At 44.3% G+C, this 18,521-nt stretch overlaps 1 protein-coding gene across 1 annotated transcript; it reads left to right on the top strand.

The window, feature by feature from the left end:
* Positions 1–782: 782 nt before the first annotated feature.
* On the top strand, positions 783–6,421 carry melk (maternal embryonic leucine zipper kinase). The gene is given in 19 exon segments (XM_084687092.1): positions 783–902; positions 1,162–1,240; positions 1,403–1,488; positions 1,588–1,704; positions 2,136–2,279; positions 2,365–2,433; positions 2,546–2,638; positions 2,739–2,837; positions 2,936–3,004; positions 3,203–3,301; positions 3,399–3,485; positions 3,601–3,735; positions 3,885–3,985; positions 3,987–4,029; positions 4,162–4,435; positions 5,125–5,218; positions 5,338–5,497; positions 5,618–5,721; positions 5,872–6,421. Coding segments are annotated over 18 exon segments (2,019 nt in total). The 5' UTR covers positions 783–902; positions 1,162–1,173; the 3' UTR covers positions 6,050–6,421.
* Positions 6,422–18,521: the final 12,100 nt, after the last annotated feature.

The following is an 18,521-nucleotide window of genomic DNA, read 5'->3' as shown; positions in this document are numbered from 1 at the left end:
AGCTGACTGATCAAGCATACCTGAGGAAGTGTGTGTGGAATGTAAACATTGTTACATACGTATTATGCACTCAACGAACCATTTTAAACCACTGGGCCTCTCTGTTTTTGGTTGTATTGGTTAGACAACTTTATTTTGGTCAAGTATTTTTTCTCTTTCTTGTGATGTCCTCCAATGACAGAGGAGACGATGCTTTAAGGTCCATGGCACGTTAGCTTCTATTCTCATCCCTCTTCGACATAAGTTACTGATGTTTGACCAATGATTGATGATGAATCAGAGAACGAGAAGACAAAGAGAATGGCCTGGAGCAAGTTTATATTGTGTAAAAAAAACACAACCAAAGTTGTGGTTTTTTTACACAATATAAACTGCCATGAAGAACCTCAGTCACCAGCAGTAACAGAGAGTTCTTGATTATATAGTCAGGTGATGAAGAGAGCCCTGGGTTTGTCCTAAACTACTAGTTGCCTTCCCTGACATCTGACCTTATACATAATGACAGGCTTAAAGCAGATGAGGACGCACACTCCTTCACTAAAACATACACCCCTGGTCATTCCTCCACGAGCCACCACATCTGAAAGTTCAAAAAGTGAGCATCAGATCACAACAAACTAGAAATGTTGGTTTTCTACAAGGCAACTACTGAGCGTAAATTGTTGAGTTTCAGCGCATGCCCTCGGGGTTTAACTTCAACATTTCTATTTAATCACCATTGTGAGCGATGCCGCAAATTTATAGAAGTGGCACACAACGCCCCCAGAAACCGGAAGCAGGAAATTCCGTCACTAAGTGGGAAATTCAAATTTTGGCAACAAGCAGTCTTAGTTATTTTAGTTTCACGAAGCATATGTCTCCTGTTGCTAACGCCTGTCGCGGAAGTTTAAGATAATATTAAGGTAAGTTATAGTGTCGTTGTGTGATAGTTTACCATGCAATTCATTATACTTATCAAATATATACCAGCACGTTAGTTGGCTAGCAACAAGCTACTGTAGCCATTCATGACAGAATGGGCGATTTTTCCTTTTACCGAATCAATGGCACGTAATTATCTACGACCATCGATCAAACTTAGATTGACAATTAAAAACGTATTGATGCAGCAAACGATAGTTTGCAAGTAGATTAAACTGTATCTTATGTTTATTGACTCAGGTCGACGGAGAGATGCCCACCATAGAGAATGCAGCGGAGCTTCTCAAGTACTATGAGGTGTACGAGACTATCGGCTCAGGTACAGTAGCTAGCTAACATACCTAGGCTACGTATGGATGGATGTGTGTGTGTCAGTCTGTGTGTGTTAGTCTATGTGTAAATAATGTAGAAACGGAAAACACGTATGGGCACAGAAGTGTGTGTTTGTATTTGATCTGTGCTGTCCAACGGTCTTCCCTAGGAGGCTTTGCTAAAGTCAAACTGGGCCGTCACATTTTGACGGGGGAAAAAGTGGCCATCAAGATCATGAACAAAAAAGACTTAGGGGTGAGTCTTCTTGGTGATCCTGATGATGAGGACGATTTTGGACTGCTCTTAATGTCATTGGTTTGATGAATATTTGTGATGTGATCTCCTCCCGCTCAGGAGGACCTCCCTCGTGTCAAGGTGGAGATAGAGGCCATGAAGAACCTCAGTCACCAGCACGTCTGCCGTCTCTTCCACGTCATTGAGACTTCCACCAGGATCTACATGGTGCTCGAGGTGAGACACACCCAAACACACCCATGTGTAATAGTGAGGAGAGGATCGCTCACTGAATTCTTCCTCCCAAGGTTGCTTCCATTTTCTCTCAAATTAGTTTATCTGGGAGTTTTTCTCCTTGTCTTCATTGAGGGTTTAGGTTGGTTGAGGGGCAGTTTTATGGGCGTATGTAAAGCCCTCTGTGACATTGCTTGTAAAAAAAAAAAAAAAGAAGGGCCATACATTTGATTTGATTAACATGTGAAATAATCTTTCATGAAGCGTTTCCGACACTTTCAAAATGGGCTCTCCATCCATGCCTCCCTCCCGTCCCCCTCCTCATCCCTATCTCCATTCCCCTCCATGCCCCTCCTCATCCCTATCGCCATTACCCTCCACCCCCCTCCTCATCCCTATCTCCATTCCTTCATCTCATCCCTCTGTCCTTACAGTACTGTCCTGGAGGGGAGCTGTTTGACTACATCATTGCTAAGGACCGCTTGTCAGAAGACGAGACCAGAGTGTTCTTCAGGCAGATTGTCTCAGCGCTGGCCTACGTCCACAGCCAGGGCTACGCACACAGGGACCTCAAACCGGTCTGTGTTTGATCTATGACAGTTTCAGTTTGAGGAAAGTGGTAAAAGGGTGGTGTTCTGACACGGTTCTCTTCCTGATTTTCAGGAGAACCTGCTGATAGATGAGAACCACAACCTGAAACTCATAGACTTTGGACTCTGTGCCAAACCTAAGGTATGCTGTGTGTTAGGGTGTTTTGGTTTGATTGTTATGAAATCATAACAGTTCATTGTATGGTTCCGTTCAGTGGGTCTCGTGTACTGAATGAGCTGTGTGTGTGTGCTAGGGAGGCCTGGGCTACGAGCTGATGACGTGCTGTGGGAGTCCAGCCTACGCTGCCCCAGAGCTCATCCAGGGGAAGGCCTACATCGGCTCAGAGGTTAGGCCCCGCTTCTGTGGGAGTGCTGCGCGCACGTGGTGTGTGTGTGTGTGCGCGCGTGCGTGATACTGTGTATGTAGTTCATGTCTGGTCTGTGCAGGCTGATGTGTGGAGTATGGGGGTCCTGCTGTTTGCTCTGCTGTGTGGCTACCTACCTTTTGATGATGACAACTGCATGGTCCTCTACAGGAAAATCACTGTAAGTCTGTGGGTTTTATTCCTCCCATCCACTACATATATGTGTTATTGTATGTAGGTGTGTGTCTATACTCCTGACTTCCCTTGTGGTTCTTGCAGAGAGGTAAATTTGACAACCCTCATTGGCTGTCACCAGGCAGCATTCAGTTACTCAATCAGATGATGCAGGTACATTCCTCATCTTTATCCCACCTTTCTGTTTGCCCCCCTCTCCTCCTCTCTCCCTGAATATCCCCCCCTCTCCATCTTGTTCTTATGTACCAGTCCCCATTCTTCTAGTAGTTGGTTTCTAATGGTAAAGCTTTCTCTGGGTTTTCCTGGGTTGCTGGAGGTTTCTAACATGCTGCTGCTGTGTCTGTCCACTAGGTGGAGCCCAGGAGGCGTGTGACAGTGCATGCGCTTCTGAATCATCCCTGGATGGTGGCTGGCTATGGCAGTCCTGTAGAGTGGCACAGCAAGCTGCCGGTACACACATACACACACACACATGCATATGAACATCATAATATATGCACGTGTATAAGCCACCATGTATGAGTGCTCTGGGTTTGTCTCGGTCCAGCTGGGTCACATAGACGAGGACTGCATCACTGAGATGGCTGTCAACATGAAGAGATCCAGACAAAGTACCACCAAGCTGGTCAAAGAGGTGTGTGTGTGTCTTCTTGGTCTGTTTGTCTGGCTACACGTGATCTTCTTGTGGAAAATCCCCCAAAGTTGTAGCTGAGCTACTGTTTTTATTGATGATGTTGTGGTGGGGGTAGTGGGCATATGACCAGACCACAGCCACCTACCTGCTGCTGCAGTCTAAGAAGCAGAGAGGCAAGCCCATCCGCCTGCGGCCCTCACCCCCTCTGACCGAGGCCTCTTCCTGCTCCCCCCTGCCCCAAGGCCTGCAGGTAGGAGCACACACGGGCACACGCACCTACCGCCTGAATGGCACGCTGGCTAGATCTCTCTGGGCCTCTTTCTCACTGTCTATCCATTTCTCTCTTCCTAACATCCTTTTGATCCTATCTGTTTCTTCCTGATCTCCCTCTCCCTCCAGTCTCAGAATATGCTCCACTTCAGTGAGGATGAGGACCAGGGCTCCGTGGACTTCATTGACAACTGTTACTATGACGATGACTGTCCCTGGATGGCTGTCACACCCCCAGGGGGTCAGAGGTCGAGACACCGACAATCCGGACATGGTCAGCATGGCTTGATAGATGACGATGTAAAAGCATCTCTGGTGTATGTGTGCATGATTGAATGTGTCATGAACGACAGGATGATGAATTCCCATCCAAGCTTGTCACATGCGTGTGTTTGTGCCCTCACAGAGAGCTGTCTCTCCTGCAGTGGACAGGAGGCGGGCTCATGGACGGACCCCGGAGAAAGCTCAAATCACGCCGCATCGCCGGCGGGAACAGACCAATGAAAACAAAGAGAATGTCGCTGTGGTTACCAATAAGGATGCAGACATTTTTGCACAGCCCGCCCCGCGGACACCAGCGACCAATAAGAAGATTGGGCGGCCCAATAAGAATATCCTGAACACGCCCACTTCCAATAACAACAATATTGGTGCGAAGACCACAGTAGACACACCCAAAGGTATAGGCACACAGACTTGTCTAGTTGTATATGGATGTTTTCTGTTGAGTACCCTCCTCCTGTTCCATTATAGATTAGTCCACTGCCCTCTCCAGCCAACACACACACTCATTTTCCAGCACTTTTATAATCAGAAATGGCATATCCACACGCCACACATTTGCAAGTAAATAGTATTCTGTCATAACCTGTGTTGGCCTGGGTGTGATCTCTCCCAAAGCCACTCGTATTTCTCTGATTCAGCTGTCATTACACCACTTTGGGTGCGTGTGTGTGCATGTCTAATTGACATTGTCAAACCAATGGAGTTTTCCTATTAACAGTTCTGGCATTAAGCTCGAGGGATTACAATGACTTGTTAAGAACAGATGCTAATAGTAGTATTAGCTCTATTGGTAAACATGTGTCCATGTAATAAGGCTGAACATGAAAGTGGAAACAGCCTTGTGCTGGTAATGCTTTTGTTTTCCTAACGTTCTCTCTGTAGAACATGCTTCACTACTATGGTCTCCCTGTAACACAGCTATACAGGCAGGCTCCGCTTGACAGCCTTGTCCACACACACACACACACTCCCTAGGCGTGTGCTGTGACAGGTGTAGCTGTCTCTTTCCCTGCACGCTGTCCCGTGTGGTGTGTAATGACATGTGTTCTCTGCACTAAACTGTGTGTGTGTGTGTGTGTTTCAGGAGGGGACAATGCTAAGGACCAGTCCAGGAAGAGAGGAGAAGAGACCAAGGAGCCAGGAGACCTGGAAATCCTGGTCTTCAGCCCTGAACGCAGGTGAGGGGATGGAGAGAAAGGAAGAGTGTCATGGACGACAAAGAAAGACGAGTTACAAGTGTGACACCGGATGGTGTAAGTTGGTCAGGCAAGTCAAAGGTCCATGTGTCCCGCCATAGGTCCCGGTCCCTGGACATGGCAGCGTCCCAGGGGGACAGCGGTCAGAAGAGACGGGGAGGGAGGGTGTTTGGCAGCCTGGAGAGAGGTCTGGACAAGGTCATCACCATGCTCACGCCCAGCAAGAGACGCGCGCTCCGCGACGGCCCGCGCAAAATCAAGGTGCACATGCACGTCCATATTTAGATGCTACAAGATAACTCAAAGATGAGATTTGACGATCTAAACACAACCACAAAGTGAGGATCAGACGCAGGGCCTGAACCTCCATCTGTCCCCCAGGCCCAGTACAACGTGACCCTGACCAGCCAAACCAACCCTGACCAGGTGCTCAACAACATCCTCACCATCCTGCCTGAAAAACACGTCGACTTCACCCAGAAAGGGTGAGAGACACACACACTTGATCACAGATGGACCCACATTCACACACCCATGCACACTCTTGGATTCAAAGCTGTCATTTCTTGAATGTTCTCCCTGACAAATCTCTTGGATCTTGAGAAATACTGACTGACCGTCTCTCCCCGCCCCAGGTACACTCTGAAGTGCCGCACCCAGGGGGACTTTGGGAAGGTTACCATGGCGTTTGAGCTGGAGGTGTGTCTGCTGCAGCGTCCTGAGGTGGTGGGCGTCAGACGCCAGAGGCTGAAGGGAGACGCCTGGGTCTACAAGCACCTGGTGGAGGATATCCTGTCCAGCTCCAGCATCTGACCTGAGCTCGCCTCCAGCTGCTTCTGCTCTTGTGTCATTTTCAAATGCATGGATGTGCATCAGTGTTCTCTAGACAAACATACCAATCAAACCACATTCCCCCCCCCCTGCTTCACATGACTAACATTGGAAAGAAAGTAGGACTTGTTTACTGTCTTTTTATGTTTTTTTTATTTGTACATAAGTGATATTTTCCTATCATGTATGTTAACGTGGTGTGGATGTACAGTGTTTCTATGTCTGTTGTGGTTTATCTTTTTATTGATAATGTATTGTACATTTAGGAAAATTAATAATTTAGTTTCCACTGAGCTATGTATAGGTTTCATGAACTGACATTTTCATGCAAGTCAAATTGAAATAAAATTGAAATAAGTATTTTCATTCTATTTACTTGATTCTTTTGGTCCAAACACATGTTTTATGAACCTGTGATCATTGTTATGGTAGAAAGGCTATTACAAAGTGATTGTTATGATGTGAACTGGCTAGTTAGCACATCATGCTAATTGGCTCTGTGTGAGGTCTATATAATGACTGTAGCTAATAGCATAAATGCTAATGACATCTAGCTACAATAGTGAGCCTGGTGGGAGTGGGCAGGTGTGTTTGAGAGTCAGATTCTCCTTGGTTCCCTAGTGGGGGGGGGGAGTAATAGGTGGGGGGGAGACAATAATATGAGCTTAACCTTAATGATGGGGAGGGAGAAAGATGGGGGGTAGATAAGGGGGGGGGGGGGGAGGGTAAACTGCTGTGTGCATGTGGGAATGTGTGTGTTTGAGGGTGGGGTAGGGGGCAGCAGCAGGAGCAGACGCCACTTGTCACCTGCCTCGTTTGGGAAAGAAACATTCTCCTCCATCCTGACTCTCCGTCTCTCACTTTCTCTCTTCCTCACCACTGGTTTAATATGTGAGGAGATGTGGGTATTTGTACAAGGTGAAGATATAAACAGCCTGCCCTCAGGCTAGTAGATCCACACTGCATCACTAACAACCCCCCTTAGTGTCCAGGAAGTAGACTGTCAGGTAGTAGGGGTTAATAGGACGGTAGCTCAGTGTTGCTGTGATTGAAGTGGTCAAGTGTTTACTCCAAACCAGCAGGGGGTAGCACTGTCTCTACCCACAGCTCAATACACTTTTAAAACTGAGAGCAAGAGGCTAGTACTTTACCCCAGCCCTCCATCCATAAGAGGATTAATGAACTAAATTGAAAAACAGAGAACATTTCCAGTGGACTCTCAACCCAGGCATAGTCAGCTTTCACCATTGTCAGCTTCTCTGCCACAGAGAATCAGCGTAGCTGCAGCCAACAGTGAGTCCCATCAACTTGTTTGCAAATTCCTGTGAACAATTATTGCTCCAGGTGATTGTCTGTCCTGGGTGAAATCCACACTTGGAGGAAGTTCAGCTTCTCTGTTCACCATGGTTGCAGGGTAGGCCATTGAAAGGCAAGGAAGTCAATTGGTGAATGAGTGTGTATATAACATGTTGTGTGTTGGTGTGTGTCCAGGAGTGTGTCCAGCGGTGTTGCCAGGGGTGAGGCCGTGAGGAAGATGAGGCGTTTTCTGGTGGTCATGTTGGTTCTCCTCTACATCTGTGAGTTGAGAGCAATAGAAGAGTTTGTGCACCATAATAACTTGTGTGTTAGTCGTACTTAGCTGTCACTAGTGTGTCAATATCAACTGTGTTTGTCACCATGAGTGTCTGTGTGTATGCCTCTCAGGGCTTCACAAAGCACAGAGATCTGAAGTTGATGGAATTGCTTGTGACCAAGTAAGACCCTTCCTTTAACCCTAACCAAGACTAAAATGGTGGTTATGTGTGGCGCAGAAACCTGACAAACATCCTGTTTGCCCCTCGTTGACCCCCCCAGGTCCCCTTTGTGAGTCAGCAAACCGCCTCCCTCCTGCTCTCCCCTGTGTCTCTCTACAGTTGGGTGGTCTCCACCATGGTCAGACTCCTCCTCTCTGCCCCCGCCATACTCCTCAGCTCTGTTTACTACTCCCTGCTCCTTCTCCTGGCTGCTCCTTGGGCCAGCGCCACGTTTTGTCTGCTTGGGGTGCTATCTTGCCTGCAGGTGGCTCTCTACCTGCTTCATCTAGGCTTGGTTGTGGCAACAGTGACCATACTGGCTCTGACTCTGCATAAAATTGACCCCATTTCCAACTCCGGTGGGAAAGTCAGTCACCAGGAGAAACTGACAAAATCGGGGTTGGGAGACATGATGTCTTAGAAGGCTGCATATCAATAGTAATGTTTTGGTTTAAAAATGAACGTTTCCTGTTGATTTAACAACTTCGGTTTATCGCATTTCATTGTATTCTGTTATGTACTTATTTTATACTACAAACTATGATTAGATTCCTAACTTTTCAGTTTGAATTGAATTTCTTGGAGACCTTATCTCGTGAGTAATAACAGAAAAGGGTTGATGGTTCGCTCCTTCATTTGGAGTGGGTGTGTCCTTGACCAGACTCAAAGTTCTATCCACAGGCAAATTGATTTTTACATGTCCTCATTAAAAGATTTTTTGTCAATCATTTTTTACTGGACTTCTGTTCACCCATGCACAACTTTAGAAATCAATTGTCATCATCTGGAAAGCACTGTTTATATCTTAACAGTAAAAACTGATACTGAAACATTATTTCTTCAAGAACTCTTTAGAGTCATTTGTAAAAGGCCGTCTGTCTATTCATTGAACAGAATGGACTGAGTGCTGGTTGTGGAAACAAGCCCAAGATGTGAGCTCAGCAGAGCTGCTAACACTGTTACATTAGTCATTGACTGGAAACACGAATGTTGATTAAACTGGTTGTTACTAGATGTCCCTCTAACCTAAATGAGGGAAAAAACTGTCCTGGAGAACAAAGCCTGCTTCTGTCATACACACACACACACACACACACACAGACCATCTCTGGATCCCAATTATCTGTGGATTGTTCTTGTTTTTCTGTCTATGACTACAGATGCTATCATTAGAGATGTCTGTCATGTAAGGATGAAGGGAAGGAGAGAAAGACAGTACGTAGTTTGTGTTTTGTTAGATTTAACAGACATACATTTGCATACATACTGATTGTCAAATGTTGAGTGTCTTTTCTCAAATGACATGGTCTACACAATGATGTGCGTTGCTTAATAACGCTTCAAAACTTCCCTCCTTCACTGGGGCATCCAACTTGGTCACCAGTGTCTATTTAGAGCAGTGGAACCATTACACGTTTCTAGTTTGAGGATAACTACAAATTGTATGAAAGGAAGATCTTTTCATGTGTAAAGACAGCAGTAAATGGTGTGTGCGTGTGTCTGTGTGTAATGGAGGGAGAAGGAAGGCGAATCATAGAGATTTATTACATCGTCTTGGCATCCTAATTAGCATAAAGACCGGACCAGCCCACTCAAGCAGAGAATTAAAAAACTTAATTGTGCTGTCATCCTTCCTCTCTCCCTCTCTCCCTCTCTCCCTCTGCGTTGAAGCATATGAGTTCATGTTGTTTAATTGTTGAGGACAAGCAGAATGTTTAATGTCTTCAGGTCTTGGAGAAAAGAGCGAGAGGGAGAAAAGGATGCAGGGGCAAGGGGTACAATGAAATGGGATGTAGAGGTATTTCCGTTGTTGAGAGAAATCAAGGGGGTGAGGAGGAGTGAAGGAATGAACAAAGAGTTGATGTTTAGGAGAGCACAGAGGGAGAAGGAAGAGAAAGATGAGACTTGATGTTGTGGTGGATCCTGGTAGTTGTGTTTATGTGTGTGCTGTCATGTCTTCCAGTGCTGCAGCAGACGAGGTTAAGAGTTTAGGCCTCCTTACACTGCTCCTCTCGCAGAACTGACAGATCACACACACAGTCCTGCAAACAGACACACAAGTCCCAGCACAGTCACACAGACATTTTTCCAGGGCCTCAATATGCATGAACACATAAACTGCCCAACTCTCAATCATCGCTACCTATCCTTTTCTTTTCTTTTCTTTATTTTTCTTCCATTATTCTCTCTCTCCAACTCCCTTTCTCTCTCCAACTCCCTTTCACTCTCTCTCTCTCTCTCTCTCTCTCTCTCTCTCTCTCTCTCTCTCTCTCTCTCTCTCTCCCTCCCTCCACCCATCTCTCTTTCTCTCTCTCTTTCTCCCTCCACCCCTCTCTCTTTCTCTCTCTCTCTCTCTTTCTCACTCCATCCCTCCTCTAATTGGCCTCTGCTAGGTTAGCTCAGACAGCCCCATTCATCATAAGCTGATCCGGGGAGACAAACCCTCTGGGAGAGAAGAAGAAACGGAGCGAGGGAGAGACTGAGCGAGGGAGAGAAGGAGTCGAACAGGAGGGCAAGAGGCCCTGCCGCCTGTCAGCTCACTCTCCTTCTCTTTTTTCCTCCCTCTCTTTTTCTTCTGGGCTCATGGATGTCAGTTTTACCAAAGTGGGATGGAAGAGGGAGGGAGCAAGTGAAGGAGGGGGGAGGGAGGGAGGGAGAAAGGAGAGGAAATGTAGACACATTAGTTAGGCTATTAGTTCAACAAGCTGCTTCTATGGCTGTCAGTAGTGTAACACAGACACACGCACACGCTCACACTATGCTGACATTTGACATTTGTTACATGTAGTACGGCTGAGAGGGAGAGAATCTGAGTGACGGACTGAGAGAAAAGGGGGAAAACGCGGTGGAACCACACGTCTCCTCATGTGCTTCCAGGGGCTGTAATGAGTGTAACGCAGCATATAAACTCTCTGCACATGTCTCTCATCATTACTCCTGTACACTGTCACTGAGCAGAGCTTCTCTGAAACAGTGTGTGTGTGTGTGTCAATGAAAGGAAGTGAGTCAGACAGAGAGTGTATGAATTGGAGTGTAGTGAAAGACTGTGTGTATGAGTGTGTGTGTGTGTGTGGTAAAGGGCACTGGGAAGCATGTTAATACAGTCTATAAGGACCAAAGGTCACTGATGAAAAGGTCACAAGATCTCTTCATTCACTCCTTTCTTCATCTCTCATTTCTCTCTCCAAGGATCCCAGTAGTTTAACCTTCTTTGATGCCTCAATAACCACCACTACACTGCTGCTCTTTCCTCCTTACTTCACCAAACTAATTACTGTGTACACTGTTCTTCTACTCCCTTGATTTTTTCTCTCTCTCGTTCTCTCTCTCTTCTTCGCACTCTCTTCTCTCCTTCTCTCCCACCCTCAAATAATCTTTTGCTCTCACATCACTTTCTCTAGTCTCTTCTCCTTTCCTTCATCTCTCTTCCTCCTCCTCCTCTTCTTCACTAATCAGCCAGCCCAATTACCCAGCATCCCCAGCAGCTCTCTCCCTACCAGGGCTCTGGAGGGCCAAAAAGCTCCAGTGCTGAATGACGTTAATTTGTGTGGCTTTTTGCCCTCCATAACTACCTCTGTTGTCTGTCGCTGCCCAGACCTCACAGGAGGAGAAGTAAAGAAGGAGCGGTAGAGGAGGAGGTAGCGGAGGGATAGTCAGTTGTGTATGGTAAATGACGGAATGAGGAGTGTAGAGGGAGGGTAGAAGGCAAACGGGTGTCAAACAGAACTCTTGTGTTCACTGAGTAACTTTGACACTTGACCCCTTAGTCTTGTGGATGATCTGCTGAGGTCAGGAGGGTGAGGAATGTTCTAGAACAATCTGGATACTCCCCTGTGCTGTATTGAATACCTGAGTCTTTCACCGACAAGCCTACACTAGGGACAAGCCAGTTTGGGAAGCACAAATATTATAGCACACACATATACACACACTTACTCACACACACACACACACACACACACACACATACACACACACACAGCCCTGCCATGCGGTCCTGGGTGGCCTTGGGCACACACCCAAGTCATGACCGGAGCAGTCTGTGTCTCAAGCTTGGTGCTGGCTGTTTTCCGTGTGTGTGGCATGTCGTATCCTTGTCGGTGCTTGTGTTCCATTATCACCCTCCCCCGTTTCTGCTCCCTCCTGGACTGGGCCTCCAGCCAAGAGCGCTGTGCTGGGACACTCCATTCAGCCAGGTCAGAGGGGAGAAGGGGGAAGAGGAGGGGGGAGGGGCAGTGATGCTCCATTCACCCAGGCTGGGGGGGATGATGCCCGCTCCAGGCCACCAGATGAGAGTTTTCACCCATGAGGGCGATAGTGATCTGGGGCTGGGCTGAAACCTGTGTCTGCTCTCTCTGGAGGGTCTGGATAGGCTACTCTGGATATGGAGGGTATGTGTCTGCTGATTGTGAACAACATTATAGAGCCTTACATACTAGTACCCTACATACTAGAGCCCTACATACTAGAGTCCTACATACTAATGCCCTACATACTAGTACCCTATATACTAAAGCCCTTCATACTAGAGCCCTACATACTAGAGTCCTACATACTACAGCCCTACATACTAGAGCCCTACATACTAGAGCCCTACATACTAGAGTCCTACATACTAGAGCCCTACATACTAGAGCCCTACATACTAAAGCCCTACATACTAGAGCCCTAAATACTACATTATAGAGCCCTATACACTAGAAACCAACATAATACATTGGAGTGCCTTACATACAAGAGACCCTCAGTCAACTCTGGAGTTATTAGTACCCCTGGCTAAGATGAATACAAATGGTTTAAAAGGTTAAAAATCATCTAATTGTGTGTGCCACAATTATTGGCAACCTTTGAAATTCTTATGAACAGTACATAACTGAAGCATTTATCCATTAATATTAGACTTTAAGTGTTTAGGAACTTATAAACAGTAATCCATGACTTCCTGTTTTACAGGCATATATAGATGAGGTGACACAGGCAATATTCCCTTCATTCATACATCAACATGTATCCTAAACACATCCAAATTAATACTGGACACAAACTCAAAGAGTTTGTGGAATGCTCTCCTGCATTAGATGTAGAGGTGCCAATAATTGTGACACACATGGTTTAATTCAAATATAAATATATTTATTGATGACAGATTTTTTTTTAAAGTAAATACATTTACTTTAATTTAAGGTTGGATTGTTCTCATATTTTTCAATGTGACATTAAGCTGAATTCCTAAAAGGTGATACACTTTATTAACACACATTTGCCAGGGGTGCCAATAATTCTGTAGTTAACTGTGTAGACCAACATGTTACATTATAGAGCCCTATAGACTCAATGTATATATACTACAATATCGAGACCTACACACCCGACCCTGACATATATGTTAGAGCCCTACAAACTACATGATAGATCATTACATACTACATTAGACAACCACTTGTGCTACAATATGAAACTACAAACTTACTCAAATCTACATAGCGTACTGCATAAAGTGTGTGTGTGCAGAGGAGTGTGCGTGCATAAGATGCAAGTACGGACACAGAACCTTTGAACTTCAAAAAAATTACTTTTATTCTGAAGAACCAATAAAATTATGGCCAGTATTTACAAATAATGACTTGTTAGCTTCACATTACAAGTACATACATAATAATTCACCAACAACACTCACCCTGGAGGACTGAGGGAACACACACGGAGCATGGAGAGGCTTCCAATAAACTGCAATTTCATTTTTCACAGTAAACCCAGAAAGGAAAATGAATTATAATATTAACAGCAATAACATAAGTATAAAAATAACCATATCAAAGTCACTGTTAATTTCCAGTTCTCATAAACAAACTTTTTTGTCACAATTTTGAACAAACAAAAGAAAAAAAACGAAAGGGAAATCAAGTGATATGATATCTTTGGCAAATTTGCACTGCAGTAAAATACATTCAAATATTAAGACAACACACAACTCGCACAGAGAAAAACACCAAGTTTGTTTGCAACTACTAGAAAATTTAATAAAAAACATACACATTTTCTTTAAAGAACCATTTATTTAATTTCTCTTGTTGTAAGTCCCACCTTCCTGAAGGTTGAAGGCATTTCTTATTGTCTGTCATTTCTGAAGTTATTTGTCAGTATTTTCCTCTTTTGTAGGTTTGTATAATTGAAACAGACCTTTGGTGAATGTTTGAACTGATGTTTTTTTTTATATACGATTTCTGGGATTTTCTCTTCGACAGAAGAAAAAGTAGTCCAATATTTGAAACCCGATTTTATATTTGCATTTGTCTCAGCAGTCTTCTGATATATAACTTGCTATTAACAGGCCAGAGCAGGAGTAGAAACAATAACAACTGTAAGAGGTTGACAGACACAGGAGCTGAAGATTGAACACTAAAGGCCACAGTTAGGTGAAAATTATGTCCTCCACTTTGATTGATTTATTTTGACGAGAAAGTTGGGTAAATCATGTACCCCTCCCCCACCCCCTTCACTGATTAAATCAACTGTTATTGTAATGTCTCCTCTGTATACTGCAGTGGTTACTGTGTTCAGATGACACACATCTGAAATACAGCCACACAAGGCATAAAAGATGGTGTAACCAACAATAATATAGATTTTCTTAGATTTTGGTAACATGGATTTTCATTGGTTTCCTATTTGTAGTGGAAGATGTATTGTAATACAAATCGCTACTGGTGTATTTAAGAGTTTAATTATTCCTGAACATGTATTGATTCAGTAACATGGACAGTGGGCAGTCAGTTAGAGACTACAAAACACACAATTCAATTTGACATTTACAGACGTACAGATTCCTGTAGCGCTGTAAAATACTGACAGTGTGGTGGTGATTACTTGAAGTGTTCTAAAAGACCTGGTTGAATGTAATCAGACCAGTATGAATATGAACTGCTTGGCAAAAAGACTGAGCCATCTTGCCATTGAAATGACCTCCCATCATATCTCAAAGCGGTCTGCTACAAAATTTTATTCCTACCTCTGCACAATTTCTGAATTACGTTTGAACATAATGTCTGAATGGCAAAATGACTGAGAGAGAAAGGTAAAGAGAGAGAAAAAGAGAAAAGGATGAATACACCTGAATGGGAAACCACCAGAAAGACAGGACTTTTTTGAAGGTCACAGGACTGGGATCAATTGAGCAGTGTTTGCATCTCGAATCCAGAGGTTGTGGATCTGAGAGGAGAGGAGAGGGGGAACCAGGGAAAAGACGACTGTGAGATATGATGAGATTAGGGATGAGGGAGTAGGGAGAGGGAGGGGGGAGGGGGAGAAAAAGCCCAGTAAGGTTTTGATGGCACAGCAGGTCTGTCCTTCCCAGGGGAACGGGGGTGTACCGCTCCACAGAGGACAAAGGGAGGATGTTTGTATGTGTGTGTGTGGGTGGGTACGCGTGTGCATGTGTGTGTGTGTGGCCCCTACCCACTGAGCTACAGTACCACCCACAATGACAGCCATCCCTTTTGCTGTGCTCAATGTCACGGCTGTCAATCAGAATGTCTTTCAGCCAATGGGAATCCTTGTTCTCTCCCTATCAACCAATAAGGTTGAAGCCATGGAAAGGCAAGCTGTTTGACACATGAATGCATAGGAGGATGGTACTGCCTCAAGGCGGGGACTAATCGTGTTTTAACTACCGTAAGGGACTAATGCAAGGGACTAAAGCAAAAACAAAAGAAAACTCTGGCAAGGAATATCTAAAAAATATTGCATATCAAGACATGCACACTTTTTCAAAAGTAAGGAAAGTTGAGTTCATATTTTTAAATTCAGTAATTCACCCAACAGGATCCTTGGCTGTGTTAGTTTTGGATGATTGATTTAGCTGTCACACTGACTCCTCCACTCTATGTGTGTAGATACTTTTACATTTACAAAGTTTGTTGCTTTCAGTATTTTAGTCAAGAGTCCATGTTTAGCTTTCCTGGCTCATTTGTTAGATAGAGTCCATTGGTTCTTGACATGATCGTCTTAACCCTTGACCCTATGGTGGCCGTAGTAGGGGTTTGGTGGGGCTGTGTGAGTGGGGGCCGGTGGGAACACCTTGTTTTTGTGATATGCTGTCAGAGGGCTTTTTTATATAAAACTAAAGGCACTGTCCTTATTTATCTGCTGGTGAGGGTCAGCTCATTTAATGCCTCAAAATTGAGAGAGAGAGAGAGAGAGAGAGAGAGAGAGAGAGAGAGAGAGAGAGAGAGAGAAAGAGGGAGAGAGAGAGACATAGAAAGGGAGAAAGGGAGAAAGGGAGAAAGGGAGAAAGGGAGTTGGAAAGAGAGAGAGAGAGTGAGAAAGAGAGGGAGTGAGAAAGAGAGATGGAGTGAGAGACAAAGAAAAAAAGAGAAAGGAAAGACAAGGAGAGAAGGAGAGAGAAATAAGGGCTCCTCTCGGGGAGAGAACCTTGTTAAAAATGTTCTTTTAGAGTTGCACACACACAACTTTTAAGGTCTAAAAATGTTAAAGGATCCATTCTATTACTATATTACAACCCAGAACAACAAACAAAGATTTGAAAAAACTAACAGCTTTGTTAAGTAGTCATAGTAGGCTATATGTTAATATATTTATATGTATTTGTATCTCGCATCGACGTTTTGGTGCCCCCCAACCTGTTAGCTTGAAACTAGAAACCGTAGAAAGAGCCTTCTACAGTCAGCCACACATGGTATCAAACATAACAGACAAAAAAAAAAAGAGAAACACTCTTCGCTAAAACATCACACCATTTTCTTTTTTTTCTTTTTATATACTTTGATGCTAAAAATCTAAATTCAAATATTAAATAATTGGGAAATGGGGTATTTGATATCAAGACTTTTCCTTCCTCATAATGGAGAATACTATACAAATGTCAACGGGAAGTAAGACAGGAAGTGGCTATTTAGGCAGGAGGTTTGGAAGAAAAGTTATCCTCTGGGTAGGATCTCCTTACACCAATTCTAATATTAACAGTTTGGAGGGAAATATAGAACTGACCTTAGATCAGAGTTTAAGGCCAACCTCCCCCCTCCTTTCTATGTAGTTATGGGTAAGGCCTCGACCCTGGTGTCATGCATTGTCACAGCGCAGAACATAACGGAGAACAAAACATGTATTTTTTTCTTTTTTGTGAAGTGTGAAGGGAGATAATCATCTATCTCTAAACACTACAAGGAAAAGCACTAGAAAAGGGAGAAAAAAGGTTTGTGTTTTTGTTTAGTTTTTCTTCAAAATTAAAGTCCTGTAGAAGGTGATTGAGTCTCATTGTGCTTTTGTCGTTGGTCAGCCGGTCCACTATGGGGCCATCTTTGGGGAGTTTTGAGAGTGAGAGGGCACCAGAGCTACTTCCTGTTGCTTCATTAGCATTGGCAGTCTATATTCACGCTACAAAAACGACACAGAATACCGCAATAATTTTGCATCATACAAAACAAAAATTCATTCGGAAATGTTGAAGTTGAATTTTACATAATTCTACTACTGCTTCAACTCTGCTTGACTATAAGAGTGTGACAAGGAGACGCTGTAACAAGCGTCCACTCCATCTTCACCACCATCATTGTCATTGTTACCAACATCTTCCTCTAAACACAGCAAAAGAAAAAAATATTTTTTCAAATATATTACTCTGTCTCTTCTCCTTTTTATAAATAGCTCTTTTAGCACTTCCCTATACAACAACAGTCAGGCCTGGCACATGTTGAGAGCAGAATCTGTCTCTTGACTATTGATACAGGCAGTGAGGAGTGGGCTTTACTGAACGGAACTGTCTGGAACTGTGTCCATACCACCAGGCATGCCGGTGTGTGGTGGGACACAGAGTAACTTGGGCCAGGTGTTGTGTACCACCTAGCCAATCTGCGGTTAGAATGATGAGGCTGGGCACTCCACCAGGAAGTCTTCACACAGCGACAATATCTGGCCGCATCATAAAGCAGGGCATCCTAATGATTACGTACTTCCATTTGGAATTGGTGTTCTTGCATGTTTTTGACATTCCAGTGATGTCACAATTATGTGATGTCATCACAATGACAGATCGTAGTGGTATGATTGGTTCTCCCCCGAGCGATTAGTATCAGATTGTCTTTACACCCTCAGTTGACTGACTGCATATACAAGACTTCAAAACAGAGATCAAACATCACAAAATCTCAGGTCGGAGAAGGAAATGGTGGAATGTACATAAAGATTGATAAGGAAGCGCTGGGAGTGATTGTAAAGAGGGATTTGGCCATAAACACAGTAACATACTAAAGAAGGTAGACACCACACAGTCACAGCACTGTTGTTATTATGAAGGTTCGTAGAACACTAACACACATGGGTGAAAGAGCAACAGTAATGTAATGAGTTGTGGGGAAGTGAACCTTAAACGTCTGAGCCTTAACAGGGTGCGCTGTTTTGGTGGAGAGTGCCCAGGACCCCATGATTCAACTCCAGCTATGATGGTTCTCAGCCTGTCATAAAGTTGTTCATAAAGATTTGTAACAGCTTCATAAGGAATCCTAGCAGTTGGACAAGAAGGTGGAATAGCAGGATAATGGATTTCCTGCTGTGTGTCTCAGCAAGGCTGGGATTGGTTGGGTTGAGTGTCAATCAAAGAAAAGTTGAAACTTTACTGACAAAAAGCAGATGGTAGTCAACTCCTC

The sequence above is a fragment of the Hypomesus nipponensis genome, chromosome 22 (assembly GCF_054491055.1).
Source record: "Hypomesus nipponensis isolate SF chromosome 22, ASM5449105v1, whole genome shotgun sequence".
Classification (NCBI taxonomy): Eukaryota; Metazoa; Chordata; class Actinopteri; order Osmeriformes; family Osmeridae; genus Hypomesus; species Hypomesus nipponensis.
The sequence above is the reverse complement of the archived record's forward strand: the minus strand, read 5'-3'. Positions and strand labels throughout refer to the sequence as shown.